We start from the raw sequence: 18,050 nt of genomic DNA, 5'->3' as shown, positions 1-18,050 counted from the left end.
TAAGCCAGGGCAATGACTTCTTCAGCTATCAACACAAGGCAGCAGTGGTCACCCTCCTAAACATTCCTTTCTTCAAAAAGGTGATGGATGTGATCTGAACACTCTGCAAACGGGTGTCCGGGCCCTGAAGCTGAAGGGTCCAGGGTTCAGGAAGGTCTGTTCAGGAGTTCAGAACAGGATGCAGTCTAGTGGTAACTCATTTCTGTTCTTTGGAGTGTTTTACAACTTTGCATCATCTTTAAGTTCTGCTAATTAATTAGAATTAACTAATTTGGAAACAACCAATAAGCCTATTTTAGTATTCAGATTTTTCCTAGATTCCAAAAGGGAACAAAGGGGAGACCTTCTAGCAGCATATCTTCAGGCAGTAAGGTCTTGCTGTGTAAGCTTAATTCTCCCTATTTATGGAGAGCATTTGGAGAGTCCTATTGGCTGCAGACTGGAAAACCGGAGGGTGGGGGGGAACCAGTTGGCCCACAACAGGAACTTTGGTTGGCAGCCTTAACTATCAAATCTGGCTAGTATGCAGAACCAGGAGGGCAAAACTGGAGGAGATTCTGGCCAAGCCTAGTTGTCACACCATGCCTAATACCAGTTCCAACAGCTGACCCCAAAACAATGGGGGATGGTGCTAGTGCCTGTAGATCTGGGGAATGTTGCGGAACCTCATGATATAGCTATCACTTTTATTCTATTTCCTGGCAGAATGAAGCTTCTGATTAAAATAAAACTCAACTGTTACATATTTAACATACATACATACATACGCATATATGTGTATGTATGTATGTGTGTGTGTATACACACACACACCACACATTTTGCAGTTTTTATACATGTGACCATTATATTAGACAAGTATTTCAATGATATCTTGACTAATCAAATGTTTAATCTTTCTCCAATTTCTAATTATTTAACATTCATTTGGATTGTATTATAGATATTCTCTTTCAATCCAAATTAATTTTAAATACAGAAATCTGTATTTAAAAAGGCAATTCTTTTAGCAAACACTGACCAAATGTAAGTTTAGTCAATCTAATAATATTGTTGTGTATTAAGACTGGAACATAATCCCTGAGATATATTGGTCTATGAACAGAAAAGCTATTTATAATTTGTCCCAATACAGACTATAACATTCCTTTGGATACTTTAGCTTCAAAAATTTGAGCCTTTCCTTTTGGCATTTATTAAGGCATGCTTCTAAAACAAATGTGGTTTAAGTAAATGACAACTATGGATTTTAGAATCTCGAAATATAGAATTCGTCATTCTATGATTTTAAATAATAACCATCACTGCCAGACTTGATGCAAAGACAATCTTGAGATGTCAGTTAAAAATCATGTAAAGGCATGAAGAGGAATCTGGCTTTTATTGAACAACTAATAAAGGTTTAGAGAGAAAATTTACACATGAAGTGTTTACATTTCCTTCATTCTTTGCAATCCTTTGCAAGTATTTTTGCTCTTGATCCCTTAGCAGTTCTCCCCCCTGATATAAAGAAACAGTGTCCTTTCTGAGGCTTATTTCACAAACAGCAGCGAGCCACTTATTTTATCCAAGCTATTATTCAGGGTGTGAAATTGTGGATAATTTTCTATAGTGTTTACTGACACGTTTCTCCTTCTACTACAAAGGTAGAAACTGCTGAAGTAACCCCATGGCTTGTCTTCGTACATACCTGCACAAAGGAGAAATGGTGAGAAAAAAAAATAACTGAACTAGCTCTGAATCAATTTCCAAACAATACCTTTAGGTGGAAAGTAGGATTTGCTTTCTGCTTTGTGAGGCCAGTCAACCACCAGAGGTCCAAATCTTCGGAAGCTGGCAGTTATTTCATCTAAAATAAGGGGGGGGGGAGGAGGGAAATGCAATTATTGTTCTAGCTTGCAGTTCTTGTCTCAGTGTTTTTTCACATCTATTTCTGAACAACTTTCTTTGTTGTTATAGTTCAGGGATGGGGAAGTCTGATCTATGGGACTAATCTGGTCCATCTGTATACAGAGATTTGATCAAGATCCCCCCACAGTCCCCAGCAGAGGCCACGTATCTTCTGGGGTCTATCTTGAGCATGAAAGCCACAGCTGCCTTTTACATCAATTTTTCTGAAAATCACATAATTATGCTGGAGTGCCTCTCTTCAGCTATTCTGTATGTTCTCCAGTTTGTTATTTACATCTATCTATCTATCCATACATACATACATGTATGGATGTATGTCTATATATGTATATATGCATACAATGCCGATAAAATATCTCCCAGATATATCAAAAAGCACATGGGTTTTGCAAGCATTCTTGTTACATATTCATAGAAAACTGGGTGAAGGAAACACTTTAAATTTGGTTTTTCCACGTTCTCCACTTCTGTTTCATTAACAAAAAATTAGTTATTCTCCAGAAAGATGGAGTAACAAGCTCAAACTTGCAATGATGCCCTCGAGTTCAGGAATTTCAAATATCAAACCAAATCAAATCCTTTACTATAGTCAATGACCAGCCAAAGGTACAATTCAGAAAAAAATACTTATTTTCCACCATGATTTGCAAATAAATTCTTTAAAAATCAGACAATGTGATTTTCTGGATTTTTTTCCCCCATTTTGTCTCTCATAGTTGAGGTATACCTATGATGAAAATTACAGGCCTCTCTCATCTTTTTAAGTGGGAGAACTTGCACAATTGGTGGCTGACTAAATACTTTTTTGCCCCACTGTAAGTACAGTGGTATTTTGCTGAATGACAATCTAGGAAAGTATTAAAATATTAATACATTATTAAATAAAAATGTGATAAAATGCAGTATAGACTAAAATAAAAAAAATCTACCTAGAATACTTTGAGTATAATTGATGATGCTTATTTAGTACCTTAGTTATTATAATAATAATAATTTAGAGTTATATAAGAGGAGGAGAGAGACAGAAAAGGGAAAGAAAAATAAAATGGTCCAAGGACCTAGAGTTATCAAGTTCAATCTGTCGTTAACTGTTGCCTAGTTTTAACTGCTGCAGTGACAAATTTAGGGTGGTATCATGATTTGAGTCTGAAAGGAGGTAGTGGATGTAGAAATCACCCTTCTCCCCAACATAAGAGGAGTTATAATGTTGTTTTGAAGGTCCTTATAGAAGTTGCAGTAAAGGAAAACATGCTGGATGATCTTGATTTCCCCAGAATGACAAGGGCATGTATGCTGGGATATAGGGATGTTGTTGTACCACCTGTCTAGAAGCACCGATGGGATCACATTGTGCCTAGCCTGAAAAATCCTTTCCTCAACTTAGAGGAAGTGAGAATATACTAGAAGTTTGCAAGTGCCCAGAACCTGTATCTAGTAGGATTCCAGAGCGCTAAGAAACTGAGCTGACTTCAGATTGATATTTAATGTCACTCAATCCTTGCAGCAGTAGCTTTCTGGCCTGAGCATCATCCAAAGCTATCAGGGAGTCTACAGGCAATCCAGCAGTTCATGGTTTTTGCTCTACTGAAAAAAATCATCACGTTCTAGGGCTTGCTATGTTTCTTCTCTGCTAAAATGCCGTGTCTTGTGAAGAGAAAGTTGAAAAGCTGAAGAGATAAAAGCCCAATTTGAATGAGCTCCAATCTTGTTTCAGTCTGGTTCCCTTTTTAAACTGATATAAAATATATTACTCTGTTTTATTTCCTACCAAAAGAGCTTAGCAAGGCTACTGTGGTTACCAATAAATAGTATCCAATCTTCTGAAAGTTCACTAAGACATATCTTCTTAACTTCCACAATTTCTCCAACAGTGACCAGTATCCTGAATTTATGTACCCTCCTGCAATTGGCCAGGTTTTCTAGCAAATGGGTTCTTGACAGTGACTGGTCCTCCATCTTTCTGAATACTCTTTTCCACTTTCTTTCTTTAACTAGTGGTGCTCTGTCTCCAGGGCAGTTTCACCATATCTTGCTTTTCAGGGAATTTCTCATTTCAGATCTTCTCTCGTTCATCACAAAAAACAATCTAAGGGTAAACTATTATAGAGAGCAATTTATCCAAAACTCCTAAAAGGAGTTTGAAAACTGAGTATAGTGTCTTCATTCTGGAAGCTTCACCCAATAACAGAAATAAAATCATGAGTGCTTCTCAACACTGCAAAATTTGTGTCATGTATGTTCTTGCATGATCCAGTCTTTACTTCTATAGAATTTACCAGAGCTTATTAAATCACATATACTGTAGCTAATTGATTTCTCAACTCTCAGTTTAAACCTATGCACATTTATTCAGAAGCATATCTCACAGAGTTCAGTGAGACTTCCTGCAGTCTCAACTCCTCAGTGATTTATTTTGTCTCCACAGACAACTGAGATGATCCTATCTAGCCTATTACATGTCAGGCAACTCACCTTCATCGATGTCTGGAGGAAGACCACCAACAAACACCTTCCGAGAGAAACGTTCTATCCGTTCTCCATTTTGATGAGCAGGATAACAGGTAGGTGAATTCAATACACCAACTTGGTCACTGTGACCATCATCTAATAAGCCATCATCTATGGGAAAGAGGGAAGATCGACCTGGGGAAGAAAAGGATGGAAAATGTAGAATATTCTATGGTTCAAGAAGTCTTCATTCAAATCTGCCATGAGTCCATAAATTATCAAATGAAGACCAATTGACATCACCTTCCTAAGATGAAAAGCAGGTTTGAAAGCAGGAGGGAAATTAACTGCAAAAATTTTGGTGAGTCTCTTTCTGATTTGGCTTCTCTGGGACTGCTATAGGAAGAATGTGTTTAGTTTCATACAGTCATGTGAAAAAGTAAATACACCCCATTGAAACGTTTGACTTTTTCAATGTATTTCAAAATACATATATTTGATCTACATTTCATCAATACTGATAAAGGAGATATAATGTAGCACATATTATGCACCATTTACATTTTGTAGTCAATTGTGTAATTTAAATAAACCTAAATACAAATTCCACCCTTAAAAACAGTATCACGTCATCCAACTACAACCAGGCACCACCCGGACCATCCTCACAACAGTTGCCTTCCATTACCTGACACCTTCTGCTCTGAAGGCTCTGTGAAAGAGCCTCCCGGGCCCTTAACAGCGAGAAGAGCATCCTGACTTTGATCCTCTGAGAAACTATGCCAGAGCAAGGGAGCTATGATGGAGTCTCTGAGAATCCTGAAGGACAGAAACTCCAGAAGACTGGAGGAGAGCAAATGTCATTCCCATGGATGTTCCCTTCCAACTCTATGATACTAACGTTACCTAATTTTCTTCTACTGACTTCTATTTTTGCCTAATAGTAACTCACAAGACAATACAGTATCTTCAGTCTTTGACCAGGATAAAGTAAAGACACAGATGCTATGTAATTAACTATAACATAAAAAGCATGTGGCTAAAAACTAACTTGACTATAGAGTTTAAAAAAAGCTGTAAGTCTTCTGTTAAACAAAAAGCTGTAAAAAGCTGTAGAGTTAACTAATATAAAGATAAAATGTAAGTAACACTCAAGCATTTTACATCATACAGGGAGATTACATAGTATGCTATCTAAAATGTTGAAAAAAATAAACTGCTGCAAGCATTAAATCTGAATAAATGGAGGCTAAACACTACAATATAGAGGTGAAGACATGAATGGTATCAGGCCTGGTGAGTCTTAGCTGGTAGCCAATACCAAACAGGTTTGGTATGATAACATCTGGGCTATGTGTGGATAGGAGTAGGATCATATAGCCTGATTGACTTTAGTTGGAGAGGAAGTGTATTGCAGCTGTCTTTGGAAAATAAAGAGGATATGCTTAACTTCCCTGCCATCACAGGGACCTTTTGTGCGTGTGGGTGTGTGTGCACGTGTCCCTATACCTACTTTTGAACCCAACCAAAGAGTGCAGATTGGAGCAAGTCAGAGTGAAGGCCCTTCTGTGGTAAGGGGCTTCTAGCTACAAAGCACATGCAACCAGTGTTACTATGTGCCTTATGAGCCTTTCCCAGATCAGGGTAATGCTCTACGCCAGGCTTTCTCAACCTTAGCAACTTTAACATAAGTGGATTTCAACTCCCAGAATTTCCCAGCCAGCCAAGGTTGAGAAACACCGCTCTACACCCACTAAGAACTGCACTGGCCTGCCCAAAAGAACAAAGTAAACAAAGAGGGAAGAACCCAAGTGACAATAAGTTGACCAGCAGGGTGGTCTTCCAGGTGGATTAATAGCCACCCTCCAGTATTAGGAGAAAAATCTAGTCTTACCCAAAAACTGAGCATTCCATTTTTAGATATAGCAGAACATCTTGTAATCCTCATTTTCTTTTTCTTCTAGTCCCTTATACTTCTGCTAACTACCATCTTAGCTTCAAGAAAACTTGGGAAAAAAATATTTTGCAAAATGAAAATGGCCAGAGTTGTATCCCCTTTTGGTGCAGTCCACCAGCAACCTTCCAAACGTGCCAGGTAGAAAACATGCACACCTATATTTAGTCTTTCAGTGTACAGGGTATTTTGTTTTAGTGTTTCAGGACAAATCAGATTAAAATAAAAACAAGGGCCACCTCATAATGAAATTAAAATAATCTTAAATTATGTAGTTTGAAAAAAATCAATCTGCTGATAGTTCCAAATCTACAAATCCCTGAGAACCACAGCTTCAAATTTTCAGATGATTAACCAAATGGAATCCAAATCGAATCGCTATGGATCTCCTTCCTTCTATTCACGTGCCACCCAGCTGTTTTCCTATATAATCCAGGCATCTGACTATGAAGCATCCCTGTCCTGTTAAGACAACCATTAAACTAAAGATTTTAAACATTTAGATCTGAACACAATCCCTATCACAGTGTTTTTCAACGTTGGCAACTTTAAGATGTGGGGGCTTCAATTCTGGGAATTCCCAGAATTCCTCAGCCAGCATGTTAAAAGTTGCCAAGGTTGAGAAATCTTGCCCTATCATTTCTTGCAGTGGGGTCAGACTAACAGCAACAGTTTTACTGTCTATAAACTCTTTACAAGAATCCTGGTAAATAAATGAAAAAGCTTTGGGGGACAGGGAAAAACTGTATTTTAGAATCCTTTTGAGAAAACTTTCCTTGCAATATCTTTAATCTTTAACACAGCACAAAAATCAAGAATCAAAAAATGTGAGAATGTTTGGTGAAGTAACGTGAAATGAGTGGATCAAGTAATTACAAATCAATTTGTGATTTACTTTAATAAATAGCTATTGATACCTTCAAAATAATTAATATTGAAAGTCAGTTTTATCTGCTTCAACCTCAAATGGCATTACATGTATTATAGCAAACAGAAGAAAATTACCTCGTCTTCGTCCGTAACTCCTTGCTGCATGTAAACAAAGGGCAGATTGATTGTAAGATGTTAAAGAATTACACATATCCTCATGGAAATTATGTAAAAGATTTGAGTTTAGATCAGATAAGTTCACTCTGTAACATTGCTACAAATGGAAAACAGTTGTTTTATTTTACAAAAGTACATGAAGCATCAGTGATATATTCTATTTAATTATGGAAACACTTTGGGGTTATTTCATTAAAACAGTTTCATTTTTATACTTTTACAGTGCATTCGGAAAGTATTCAGACCCCTTCACTTTTTTCAATTTTGTTATGTTGCAGACTGATACTAAAATCATTCAAATTCATCTTTTTTCTCATTAATCTACACTCAGTACCCCATAATGACAAAGTGAAAACAGAATTTTAGAAGTGTCAGTAAATTTATTAAAAAGGAAAAACTGAAATATCACATTGGCATAAGTATTCAGACCCTTTACTCGGTACTTTGTTGAAGCGCCTTTGGCAGCAATTACAGCCTCAAGTCTTTTTCGGTATGATGCGACAAGCTTTGCACATCTGGATTGGGGGATTTTCTGCCATTCTTTGCAAATCCTCTCAAGCTCAATCAGGTTGGATGGGGACCGTCAGTGGACAGCCGTTTTCAGGTCTCTCCAGAGTTGTTCAATAGGGTTCAAGTCAGGGCTCTGGCTGGGCCACTCTAGGACATACACAGTTGTCCCTAAACCATTCCTGTATTGTCTTGGCTGTGTGCTTAGGATCGCTGTCATGTTGGAAGGTGAACCTTCGGCCCAGTCTGAGGTCCTGAGCACTGTGGAACAGGTTTTCATTGAGGATATCTCTGTACTTTGCTCCATTCAGCTTTCCCTCAACCCTGACCGGTCTCCCAGTCCCTGCTGCTGAAAAACACCCCCACAGCATGATGCTGCCACCACCATGCTTCACTGTCGGGATGACATTGGGCAGGTGATGAGCGGTGCCTGGTTTCCTCCAGACATAACATTTAGAATTGAGGCCAAACAGTTCAATTTTGGTTTCATCAGACCAGAGAATCTTGTTCCTCGCAGTCTGAGAGTCCTTTGGGTGCTTTTTTGCAAACTCTAAGCAGGCTTTCATGTGTTTTGTACTGAGGAGAGGCTTCTGTCTAGCCACTCTGCCAGAAAGCTCAGATCAGTGGAGGGCTGCAGGGATGGTTGTCCTTCTGGAACTTTGTCCCATCTCCACACAGGATCTCTGGAGCTCAGTCAGAGTGACCATCGGGTTCTTGGTCACCTTACTATGGCTCTTCTCCCTCGATTGCTGTTTGGCTGGGCGACCAGCTCTTGGAAGAGTCTTGGTTGTGCCAAACTTCTTCCATTTGAGAATTATGGAGGCCACTGTGCTCTTGGGAACCTTCAGTGCAGCAGACTTTTTTTTTGTAGCCTTCCCCAGATCTGTGCCTTGCAATAATCCTGTCTCTGGGCTCTGCAGGCAGTTCCTTTGACCTCATGGCTTTTGCTCTGATACAGAATGCATTGTCAGCTGTGAGGCCTTCTATAGAGAGATGTGTGCCTTTCCAATCAATTTAATTTACCACAGGTGGACTCCAATCAAGGTGTAGAAACAACTCAGCAACCATCAAGAGAAATGGGAGGCACCTGAGCTAAATTTCAAGTGTTGTTGCAAAGGGTCTGAATACTTATGCCAGTGTGATATTTCAGTTTTTCCTTTTTAATAAATTTACAGACATTTCTAAAATTCTGTTTTCGCTTTGTCATTATGCAGTACTAAGTGTAGATTAATAAAAAATGAATTTGAAAGATTGTAGTATCAGGCTGCAACATAACAAAATTGAAAAAAGTGAAGGGGGTCTGAATACTTTCTGAATCCACTGTATATTAGCCATATTGCATGGAAATGTTTGAAAGCTTGAGTTTTGCACTTTGGCTTTCAGCTGTAATGGAAATTAAATAAAATGGACAGTTTACTGTTAACAGATAGTGCTTTGATCCTTCATAACACAAGCAAAAATGAATGAAACTGAAATGTTTTGCTCTTTGGGCATTTTATACTTTATAGAGGCAATGTGTAATCTATGGTCATGAAAAAAAGCTGGAAGAAAATTAATTCAAAGGCTTTGGTCTAGAACAAAAGATTTAACAAATCTTCAGCCTTGCACCATAACTTAACAGGATGCCTCTGATGCACCCACATGGTATTTATAGGAGTTTAAGTGGCAGTTTACATATCCAGCTGCATGTCTCTTTGGGGATGTTTTCTCTGGCCATAAATAGCCATTTACCTCTTCATTCAGATGTTGACTCTCCAACCAGGACTGATAATTCTAGCCCTGGTCACCCTCCCACTTATGCTGTACATTTTAAAGTTGCCAAGGTTGAGAAACACTGCTAGAATCAATGAGTGTTCATGGAACAGCCTTCCCTGTACGCCAGAGATGATTCTGGGTAGAAATACAGTGGGGCAAAAAAAGTATTTAGTCAGCCACCAATTGTGCAAGTTCTCCCACTTAAAAAGATGAGAGGCCTGTAATTTTCATCATAGGTATACCTCAACTATGAGAGACAAAATGGGGGGAAAAATCCAGAAAATCACATTGTCTGATTTTTAAAGAATTTATTTGCAAATCATGGTGGAAAATAAGTATTTGGTCAATATCAAAAGTTCATCTCAATACTTTGTTATATATCCTTTGTTGGCAATGACAGAGGTCAAACATTTTCTGTAAGTCTTCACAAGGTTTTCACACACTGTTGCTGGTATTTTGGCCCATTCCTCCATGCAGATCTCCTCTAGAGCAGTGATGTTTTGGGGCTGTCACTGGGCAACATGGACTTTCAACTCCCTCCAAAGGTTTTCCATGGGGTTGAGATCTGGAGACTGGCTAGGCCACTCCAGGACCTTGAAATGCTTCTTACGAAGCCACTCCTTCGTTGCCCGGGCAGTGTGTTTGGGATCATTGTCATGCTGAAAGACCCAGCCACGTTTCATCTTCAATGCCCTTGCTGATGGAAGGAGGTGTTCACTCAAAATCTCACAATACATGGCCCCATTCATTCTTTCCTTTACACGGATCAGTCGTCCTGGTCCCTTTGCAGAAAAACAGCCCCAAAGCATGATGTTTCCACCCCCATGCTTCACAGCAGGTATGGTATTCTTTGGATGCAACTCAGCATTCTCTCTCCTCCAAACACGAGTTTAGACCAAAACATTCTACTTTGGTTTCATCTGACCATATGACATTCTCCCAGTCCTCTTCTGGATCATCCAAATGCTCTCTAGCAAACTTCAGATGGGCCCAGACATGTACTGGCTTAAGCAGGGGGACACATCTGGCACTGCAGGATTTGAGTCCCTGGCAGCATAGTGTGTTACTTTGTTACTTTGGTCCCAGCTCTCTGCAGGTCATTCACTAGGTCCCCCCATGTGGTTCTGGGATTTTTGCTCACCGTTCTTGTGATCATTTTGACCCCACAGGGTGAGATCTTGGATGGAGCCCCAGATCAAGGGAGATTATCAGTGGTCTTGTATGTCTTCCATTTTCTAATTATTGCTCCCACAGTTGATTTCTTCACACCAAGCTGCTTGCCTATTGCAGATTCAGTCTTCCCAGCCTGATGCAGCTCTACAATTTTGTTTCTGGTGTCCTTCAACAGCTCTGTGGTCTTGACCATAGTGGAACTTGGAGTGTGACTGTTTGAGGTTGTGGACAGGTGTTTTTTATACTGATAACAAGGTCAAACAGGTGCCATTACTACAGGTAACGAGTGGAGGACAGAGGAGCCTCTTAAAGAAGTAGTTACAGGTCTGTGAGAGCCAGACATCTTGCTTGTTTGTAGGTGACCAAATACTTATTTTCCACCATGATTTGCAAATAAATTCTTTAAAAATCAGACAATGTGATTTTCTGGATTTTTTTCCCCATTTTGTCTCTCATAGTTGAGGTATACCTATGATGAAAATTACAGGCCTCTCTCATCTTTTTAAGTGGGAGAACTTGCACAATTGGTGGCTGACTAAATACTTTTTTGCCCCACTGTATGTGAACATGGTCCTTCTTTCCTACTCTAGGTTCAAATGAGAAGGAGCTTTTCAAAGCCCAAACCCAGAGTGGGTTGAGGCCATTTAGCATGATTTTTAACTCCCTCAAGGCTAAATGTGTATTTCCAGACACTGGGTAGAAAAAGCAAAAATATGTTTTTGAAATCCTACCTTTGGACAGTTCAGCCTTTTTGGGGAGGGGGAAGGGGAACAATGGATTCAGTGTATGATATGTCTGCCAAGAGGAGGACTCATTTTTCAGTCTTCCATCTTTTGTCCATTTCCTACATCTCTGGTGGACTAGAGTTTAACCAACCGCTTATCTTGTTTATCACCCATCCTTAGACACAGCAAGATGTTTTGGGGTGGTCTTATCTACCAAATTAACGTAAGAACTATATTTTTCCTCTGAGAGGGAAAAATGAGTACATTAATTGTCTGCTACTCCTAACAGTGATATCCCATCCATTCAGATAGGGACATCATCATTGCTGGCCATCTTCTCTTTAATTATCATAATCTTCCCACTAACAGGCTACCAAAATATCATAGCCAACCATATTTTGTTCTTTTCATGGGTAGATTTTTTTGCAGTAATGCATTCTGCTGCAATGCATTTTTATAAATGATTAATTTTATCTAAATGCCTTTAGCATTGCTGAACTAAACAACAATGAAAGCTTTCTTTACCAAGGTAGATATAAAGTCTGAACTGGATATGTCAACTTGAAAGCTAACCTGTAAAACATGTCATGGGAATAGCAATCCATATTTATATGTGTGTTTTTGATTTCATAATTTGGTTTACTTTTTATATTGTTTTCAAAACTGGCTCAATCAACTTCACAAATTCACTCACAAAATGTTTCAACATTGCAGCATGCTACTCTTTTGAATCTACAGAAACATACATGAACTGTCCAAAGATAATATTAAGAAGAACTGATGATTTCGAGAACACATTAGCCACGTTTATCCACAAGGCTAAGCCAGGGTGGCTTTGATTAAATGCAGTTTCTATTTATTTGAACCTTCTCTAGGAAATAAGTTATGATTTAATTTTCAACAAAAAATGTCTTGGTTAGTTGTTTGTTTACAAATATTAGTTTGCTTTAAGAATGGCGCCAAAAATCAAACTATACTGTAAATTAAGCAACTGTTGGTGGTGTGTTTTTAAAATTAATTCTTTCTCCCTCATTCTACCTACAGAAGTCTCTGTGGAGACAGGACAAATATGAAACTCACATCAGTAAATAAACCACGTGATCTGATGGTGGGATGCAAGTATGGGCTTTGAGTTATGATGCTGCAGGTTTTGGCATTTGTGCATCCTCATAGTTTGTACTGGATGCCTGTCTACCTGCCAAGACGCTTGTCATCTCAACTGTTCATGAACGGGTTTCCCTCTCAGGCTGTGCTTCTAAGTTTGCTTGTGGTTTTATTAGCATCTGGATAGATGTCTGTTGTTTGAAAGTTAGGTGGTATTATTTAGGTAACGCTGTCCCAAGAAGGGCAAAATAAATACTTTTCAGAGAGAGCAAGGAACACTGACATTTCTTGAAGCGCTGAAAAGTTTCTGAGGAAAGTTTATTTATGATCAGCAGGTACTCAATATTTTTATTTATTGAAAAGTCCAGCCCACTCTTTCATCCACAAGAATTTTAGGACAGTTCAAAACCAAACAATATATTAAAATAATTAACAGTATTTTATTTTGTTTAATATATTTATATCTTGCTTTTCCTCTATAAAAAAGAGAGGCAAGACCATTCCAGCAGCAAACAAAGCAATCAGTTCAAATTAAGCTTTTGTAAATTATAATGATTTGCCTTGGAGATGCAAAGCATAGAAAATTATGACCAGTCTTTCATCTTTCAGATGTACATTCCAGAGAGATGACACAGTGACAGGGAAGACCCTTGCAGACTTCTCCCAGGGACATAATTCAAGAGAAAAACATTTTGATTATCTTAATTTAGAGACAGGCTGATACACATACAATATGCGTTTTCATCGTTACTTTAAAGTTAAATATAGTTACCAGAACTTTGAACTGAGTTCTCTAACTAACTGGGGACCATGGTAATTCCTTCAGAACTGGTGTAATTCAGAGAAACCATCTAGAATTCTAGCAGCTGAATTCTGTGCTCATGGAAGCTTTCAGTTCTTTTTTAAACAGCAGCTCCACACTTAAAGAGTTTAGCCTGGTGTGATTTTGGCCAGGCTACATCTTACCATTGCAGCGACCGGCTATCTCACACCATTACGGCATTTCCTTGAGAATGAAAGAAATACTTGATATAAAGTATGTTAATATATTAGAAAAGTGTGCATCTGACACATCCAAACTATAATCAGAAAAATAAAACATCCAAACACCATGGCCGACATTTCCACATATGAGATAATATATCCTCTGCCTACCATATCAACTAATACAGTGCATATTCATGTTATTTAAACTATGTGATTTATTTATTCTTTAAAAATAAAAAGTACTTTAAAAATAAAATACTTTCTCCTATTGGATTTTTTAAAAATGATAATCACTTTCAGGTAAAACGAAGAAAACAACAAACTAGAGATGAAAGAAATCTTATTTTTTGCTCTGCATTCTAGTTCTATATAATAAAAAGAGAGTAGGCAATGTCTTTCTATCTATCTGGGCCTTGACCTAGAAATTACAAAAAATAGCTACAATACTGTGTTCTGAAACACATTCTGTACGACAGCCATTGACTGAACAAAAAAATGTTTTCAAAGCAGGCAGTGGGAGGAAAAATAGCAATTGATAGGGTTAGGAAGACAGAAAGGGCTTTGTCATATCTTGTAACTTAACTCAACTTCAGAATGCTTTGATAAAATACTTGTAAAATCAGTTCCTAGTTAGAAAACCTGAAGTAAATGTATATCATCACCAAGACTGACCACAAAGAATGAAAGGTATTCACCCATATGGAATCCAAATTGAAAAATAAGGAAGGAATTCCTTTACACTCCATTTGGGTCAACTATAATTGCTCTGAAATATTGACCGACTTGCTTAGCAACATTTTGTAGCACTGAAAATGTTACCTAACTGGGTAACAAAATGTCTGCAAGAAAACCACCAAGCTCAGAGAACCCCAAGGACTCCACAATTTTGTGGAAAATTCACAAATTATCTGTAAAACTGCCTTGCTTTCTTGTCTTAAGTCAAAAGATGAATGTTGACCAAACCACTCATACAGGCCCTGTTGTGAACAGTCTGTGTATTTCTGGGCAAAAATGTGACAGTTGACAGATCCTGCTATGCTACTCTGTTTGCCATTTTATAGGCCTAAGATTATGTGGATATCAAAAATGGACCAACAACAAAGGAAAAGGAAATGTTATAAGCTTTTAAAACTTAGCTATCTGCAGCTCTAGCTCTATTAATCTATTTATCTTATAAATCTGAATAGTAGTATACAGTCTGTGAAAAAGTCCCCCCCCCCGCAACATTCTCAATTTTTGTGTATTTTTGCCACAAATGTTAGCAGACCTTCATTTGAGTCCTATAAAGGGAGTTTGGGATTTAACACCACATTTTGGTCCATGCTTCATTTATGTTATAAACAAAGTCTTCAAGTATGGGATATACCAATGTGAAAAAGTAAGCTGCAACCAAACACTTTCTGTTGTAATTAGTGATCAGTTTCTTTGACTGAGGTGTAGGAATTTTAGCCCATTCCTCCATGGTGAACTACTTCAACTCAGCAATGTTTGAAATTTCCTTATATGAAATGCTTGTTTCAGGTTATGCCACATTTCTGTACAACTGACATCTACATTTCAACTTAGTATTCCAAAATACTGCATTTGATCTTCATTCTCTTTCAGATTTGCTTGTATGTTTGGGATCCTTTTCCTGCTTAATAAATGGTGAAAGATACTTATTGTGGAATGCAGTGTTTGGTTTCCACCATACATAATGACAACTACAGAGCCTGGAAAGTTCCACTTGACTCATCCATCCATAAAACAGTTCTCCAGAAGTAGAACTGTTTTTTGGCAACAATGTTCTTAGTGAGCAAGGGTTCCACTTTCCTACTTTTCCATAAATCCCATTTTTATCCAATGCTTTTCTGATGATGGAGGCATAAACACTGATTTTAGCTAACACAAGAGGCCTGTGAATCCCTGGATGTTGTTTTGGAATGGTCTTTGATTTTTGGGAGAATTTATGCTGTTCTCTTGAAATAATTTTGTCAGAAAGGCCATTCTTGTGAAGATTCACTATTGTCTTCAATCTCCATTTCTTGATTTTCTCTTGACTGTGGAACAGTACTTTAGAAACAATTTAGTTATATTTTCCAGATCGATAATCATCAGTAACATTTTACGGCGGCATTCAGGAGTTTCTACTGAGAGGGACATAATATAGAATCTGTGAGATAAAGGAAACAGATTCTGTGTAGCAGGGCCAGCCCAAATCAGCCATTTAATGATGTAATCACAGAAGTGACCTTGTTACAATCAACAGATTGAACTAGGGTGGCAATTACTTTTCACACTGGCAAATCATGTGTTGAATTGCTTATGAAATAAATGAAATAACTCCAGTCTAAGTGCTATTTATTCATTCAGACTCCCTCTATGTATCACTAGGCTCCACATGAAGGACACATAACATTCAATGTCAAGAGGTAAAAAATTAGAAAATCTGAAAGGGAGTGAATATTTTTTATGAGACTGTGTTTTTTCAAATGGTTGAATTTCTACAAGAGATTAGTAATACAATCCAATACACGCTTATCTGGAAGTTAGCTACATTGAACAATTTGGTATGCGTAAAGCTGCACTGGAGTACTTGCAAGATTGTTCTGGCTGATCATAGTCTGTACCCGCTGGATGTTGGCATCCCAACAGTTTAAGGGACAAAAATTGTTAATATTGGCTCTTGGTATGAAGCCAAGTAACGTTGCAATATTATCTGTCTTTCTCTACTTAGATATAAGACTTTTTGAGTTCAGTGGGATTTAGTCTCAAGTATGTATGTACAGGTAGTCCTCAGATTATGACAGCAATTGGGGCTGGAATTTCTGTCACTAAGCGATATGTCATAAAGCATGACATCATGGAACTGCATCGCTTAGCGGCGGCAATGCTGTCAGTCTCGGTTGCCATTGTAACCCCAGAACCACACGGGTCATTAAGTGAGAACCTCACATGACTGCAAAGAGGCAGGAGTACCAGGCAAGCAGGCCGGCAAGAGCTACAATCAGGCGGGAGGGTGGCATGGACTATGGAACACAGGTGGGTGCCATGGGTGGGCACTATGGAGCATGGGCGGGCAAAAAACTGCAGGAGCGACTTGTGAGAATGACTTGCGACCTCCTGCCGGCTTCCCCATTGACTTTGCTTGTGGGAAGCTGGCAGGGAGTCACAAATGGTGATCTGTGAGATGCTGCGGGCATCATAATTGTGAGTCAGTTGCCAAGCACCTGAATCACAATTATGTGACTGCTGGGACGCCATGACAACCGGAACTCCGAGGACAGGTCGTAAGTCCCTCTCTTTGAGCATTGTTGTAACTTTGAACAATTGCTAACAAGTGGTTGTACCCCAAGGACCTTCTATATAGTATTTCAAATAGCAAAAAGATTCATAAATGCTATAAATGTAGAATGTAATTTGTAAATACAATGCACAAATATGCCAAGGACCCCATTTTATATACTTTATATTGGATTAATAAAAAGCTTCTGAAATAATGGAACACTTGCCAGAAGGCAAGGAACCTGCTTTAGAAATCCCCATTCAACATAACTGATGGAATGCTTCACATACCCTGGTAACATGGAGGAGGGAGCAAGATCATTGCAGGAGGGAGTTGGACCATTACAGATAAGATTCCTTAGTCCAGGGAAAGGGGAAAACATGAGAAAGAGGCTCAGATTAACTGGGCCTTAATTACACTAGATATAAGTTGTAATGGTGTGTGAGAAAGACCTTAAGGAATGGGTTGCTGCCTAGGGAATGGTTAGATAAGAGAGGGCATAGCCTGCAGCTGCATAATGTCTGGAAAAAGAGGCTCAGAAGGGACCCTCCCTAACTTCTCAGGCTGTAAAGGAGATGGTGGGAGATTTGTACTTTCAGACTTGCGAGATTCTGTTAATGTGGCCTTACAGTAAAGTAGAATTAGCTCATCTGGTCATGTTACCTAACTGGTCTACCTGGGAAGGCTGATGTAAGTTGAGCTGGAGAATTACTTTGACAGGCTTTCACAATTCTGTTACATTAACCTACTAGCAATAAAGAACTTTCCAGAAATCTAAGTGCTTTTTGTTTGCCTACCTCAAAGGCTTGACAATAACTGGGCATAACCCAGTGAATGCTGGCGCACCACCATCTAGCTCCCAAAGACCTCATAACCCAACACAGCTTTTCCCAGAGATCTTGGTGAATTCACCAAGGTGCTGAGTTTGGAAACAACATATTTAGCCTATAATCCCTCCCCCCAGTTCACTAACATGATTGAAACCATTCAGCACTGCCAATGGCACATCCAGTGGGCTTATTCCCCTCCTCTGGAAAATGTTCAGTGCTCTGGGGATCAACCAATACTCCCAGAAGAAAAAGGCCCCCATTCTAGCAAGTCCTATGCACTCTTCAGTGATACTTTAAGCAGCTAGTGTCCTTTTTCCCCCTAAACATAACTACTTTTCCTTGAG

At 38.7% G+C, this 18,050-nt stretch overlaps 1 protein-coding gene across 3 annotated transcripts in view; it reads right to left on the bottom strand.

Moving 5' to 3' along the window:
• The window catches only part of CPEB2 (cytoplasmic polyadenylation element binding protein 2), a 64,285-nt gene that overhangs the window by 20,424 nt on the left and 25,811 nt on the right, over window positions 1–18,050 (bottom strand). For all 3 annotated transcript variants that reach the window (XM_088131604.1, XM_088131602.1, XM_088131603.1), the window contains exons 5-6: window positions 4,384–4,554; window positions 1,760–1,849 (exon numbers count right to left, since the gene is read on the bottom strand). In XM_088131604.1, the coding sequence (XP_087987730.1) occupies window positions 1,760–1,849; window positions 4,384–4,554 (261 nt within the window). The remainder of the gene's footprint in view (window positions 1–1,759; window positions 1,850–4,383; window positions 4,555–18,050) is intronic.

This window comes from Python bivittatus, unplaced genomic scaffold, assembly GCF_059951505.1.
Source record: "Python bivittatus isolate LINGU-HERP-01145 unplaced genomic scaffold, Pbiv_v1 ctg000960_np1212, whole genome shotgun sequence".
NCBI classification, from domain to species: Eukaryota; Metazoa; Chordata; class Lepidosauria; order Squamata; family Pythonidae; genus Python; species Python bivittatus.
Note: the sequence above shows the minus strand (reverse complement) of the source record. Positions and strands in the feature narration are given on the sequence as shown.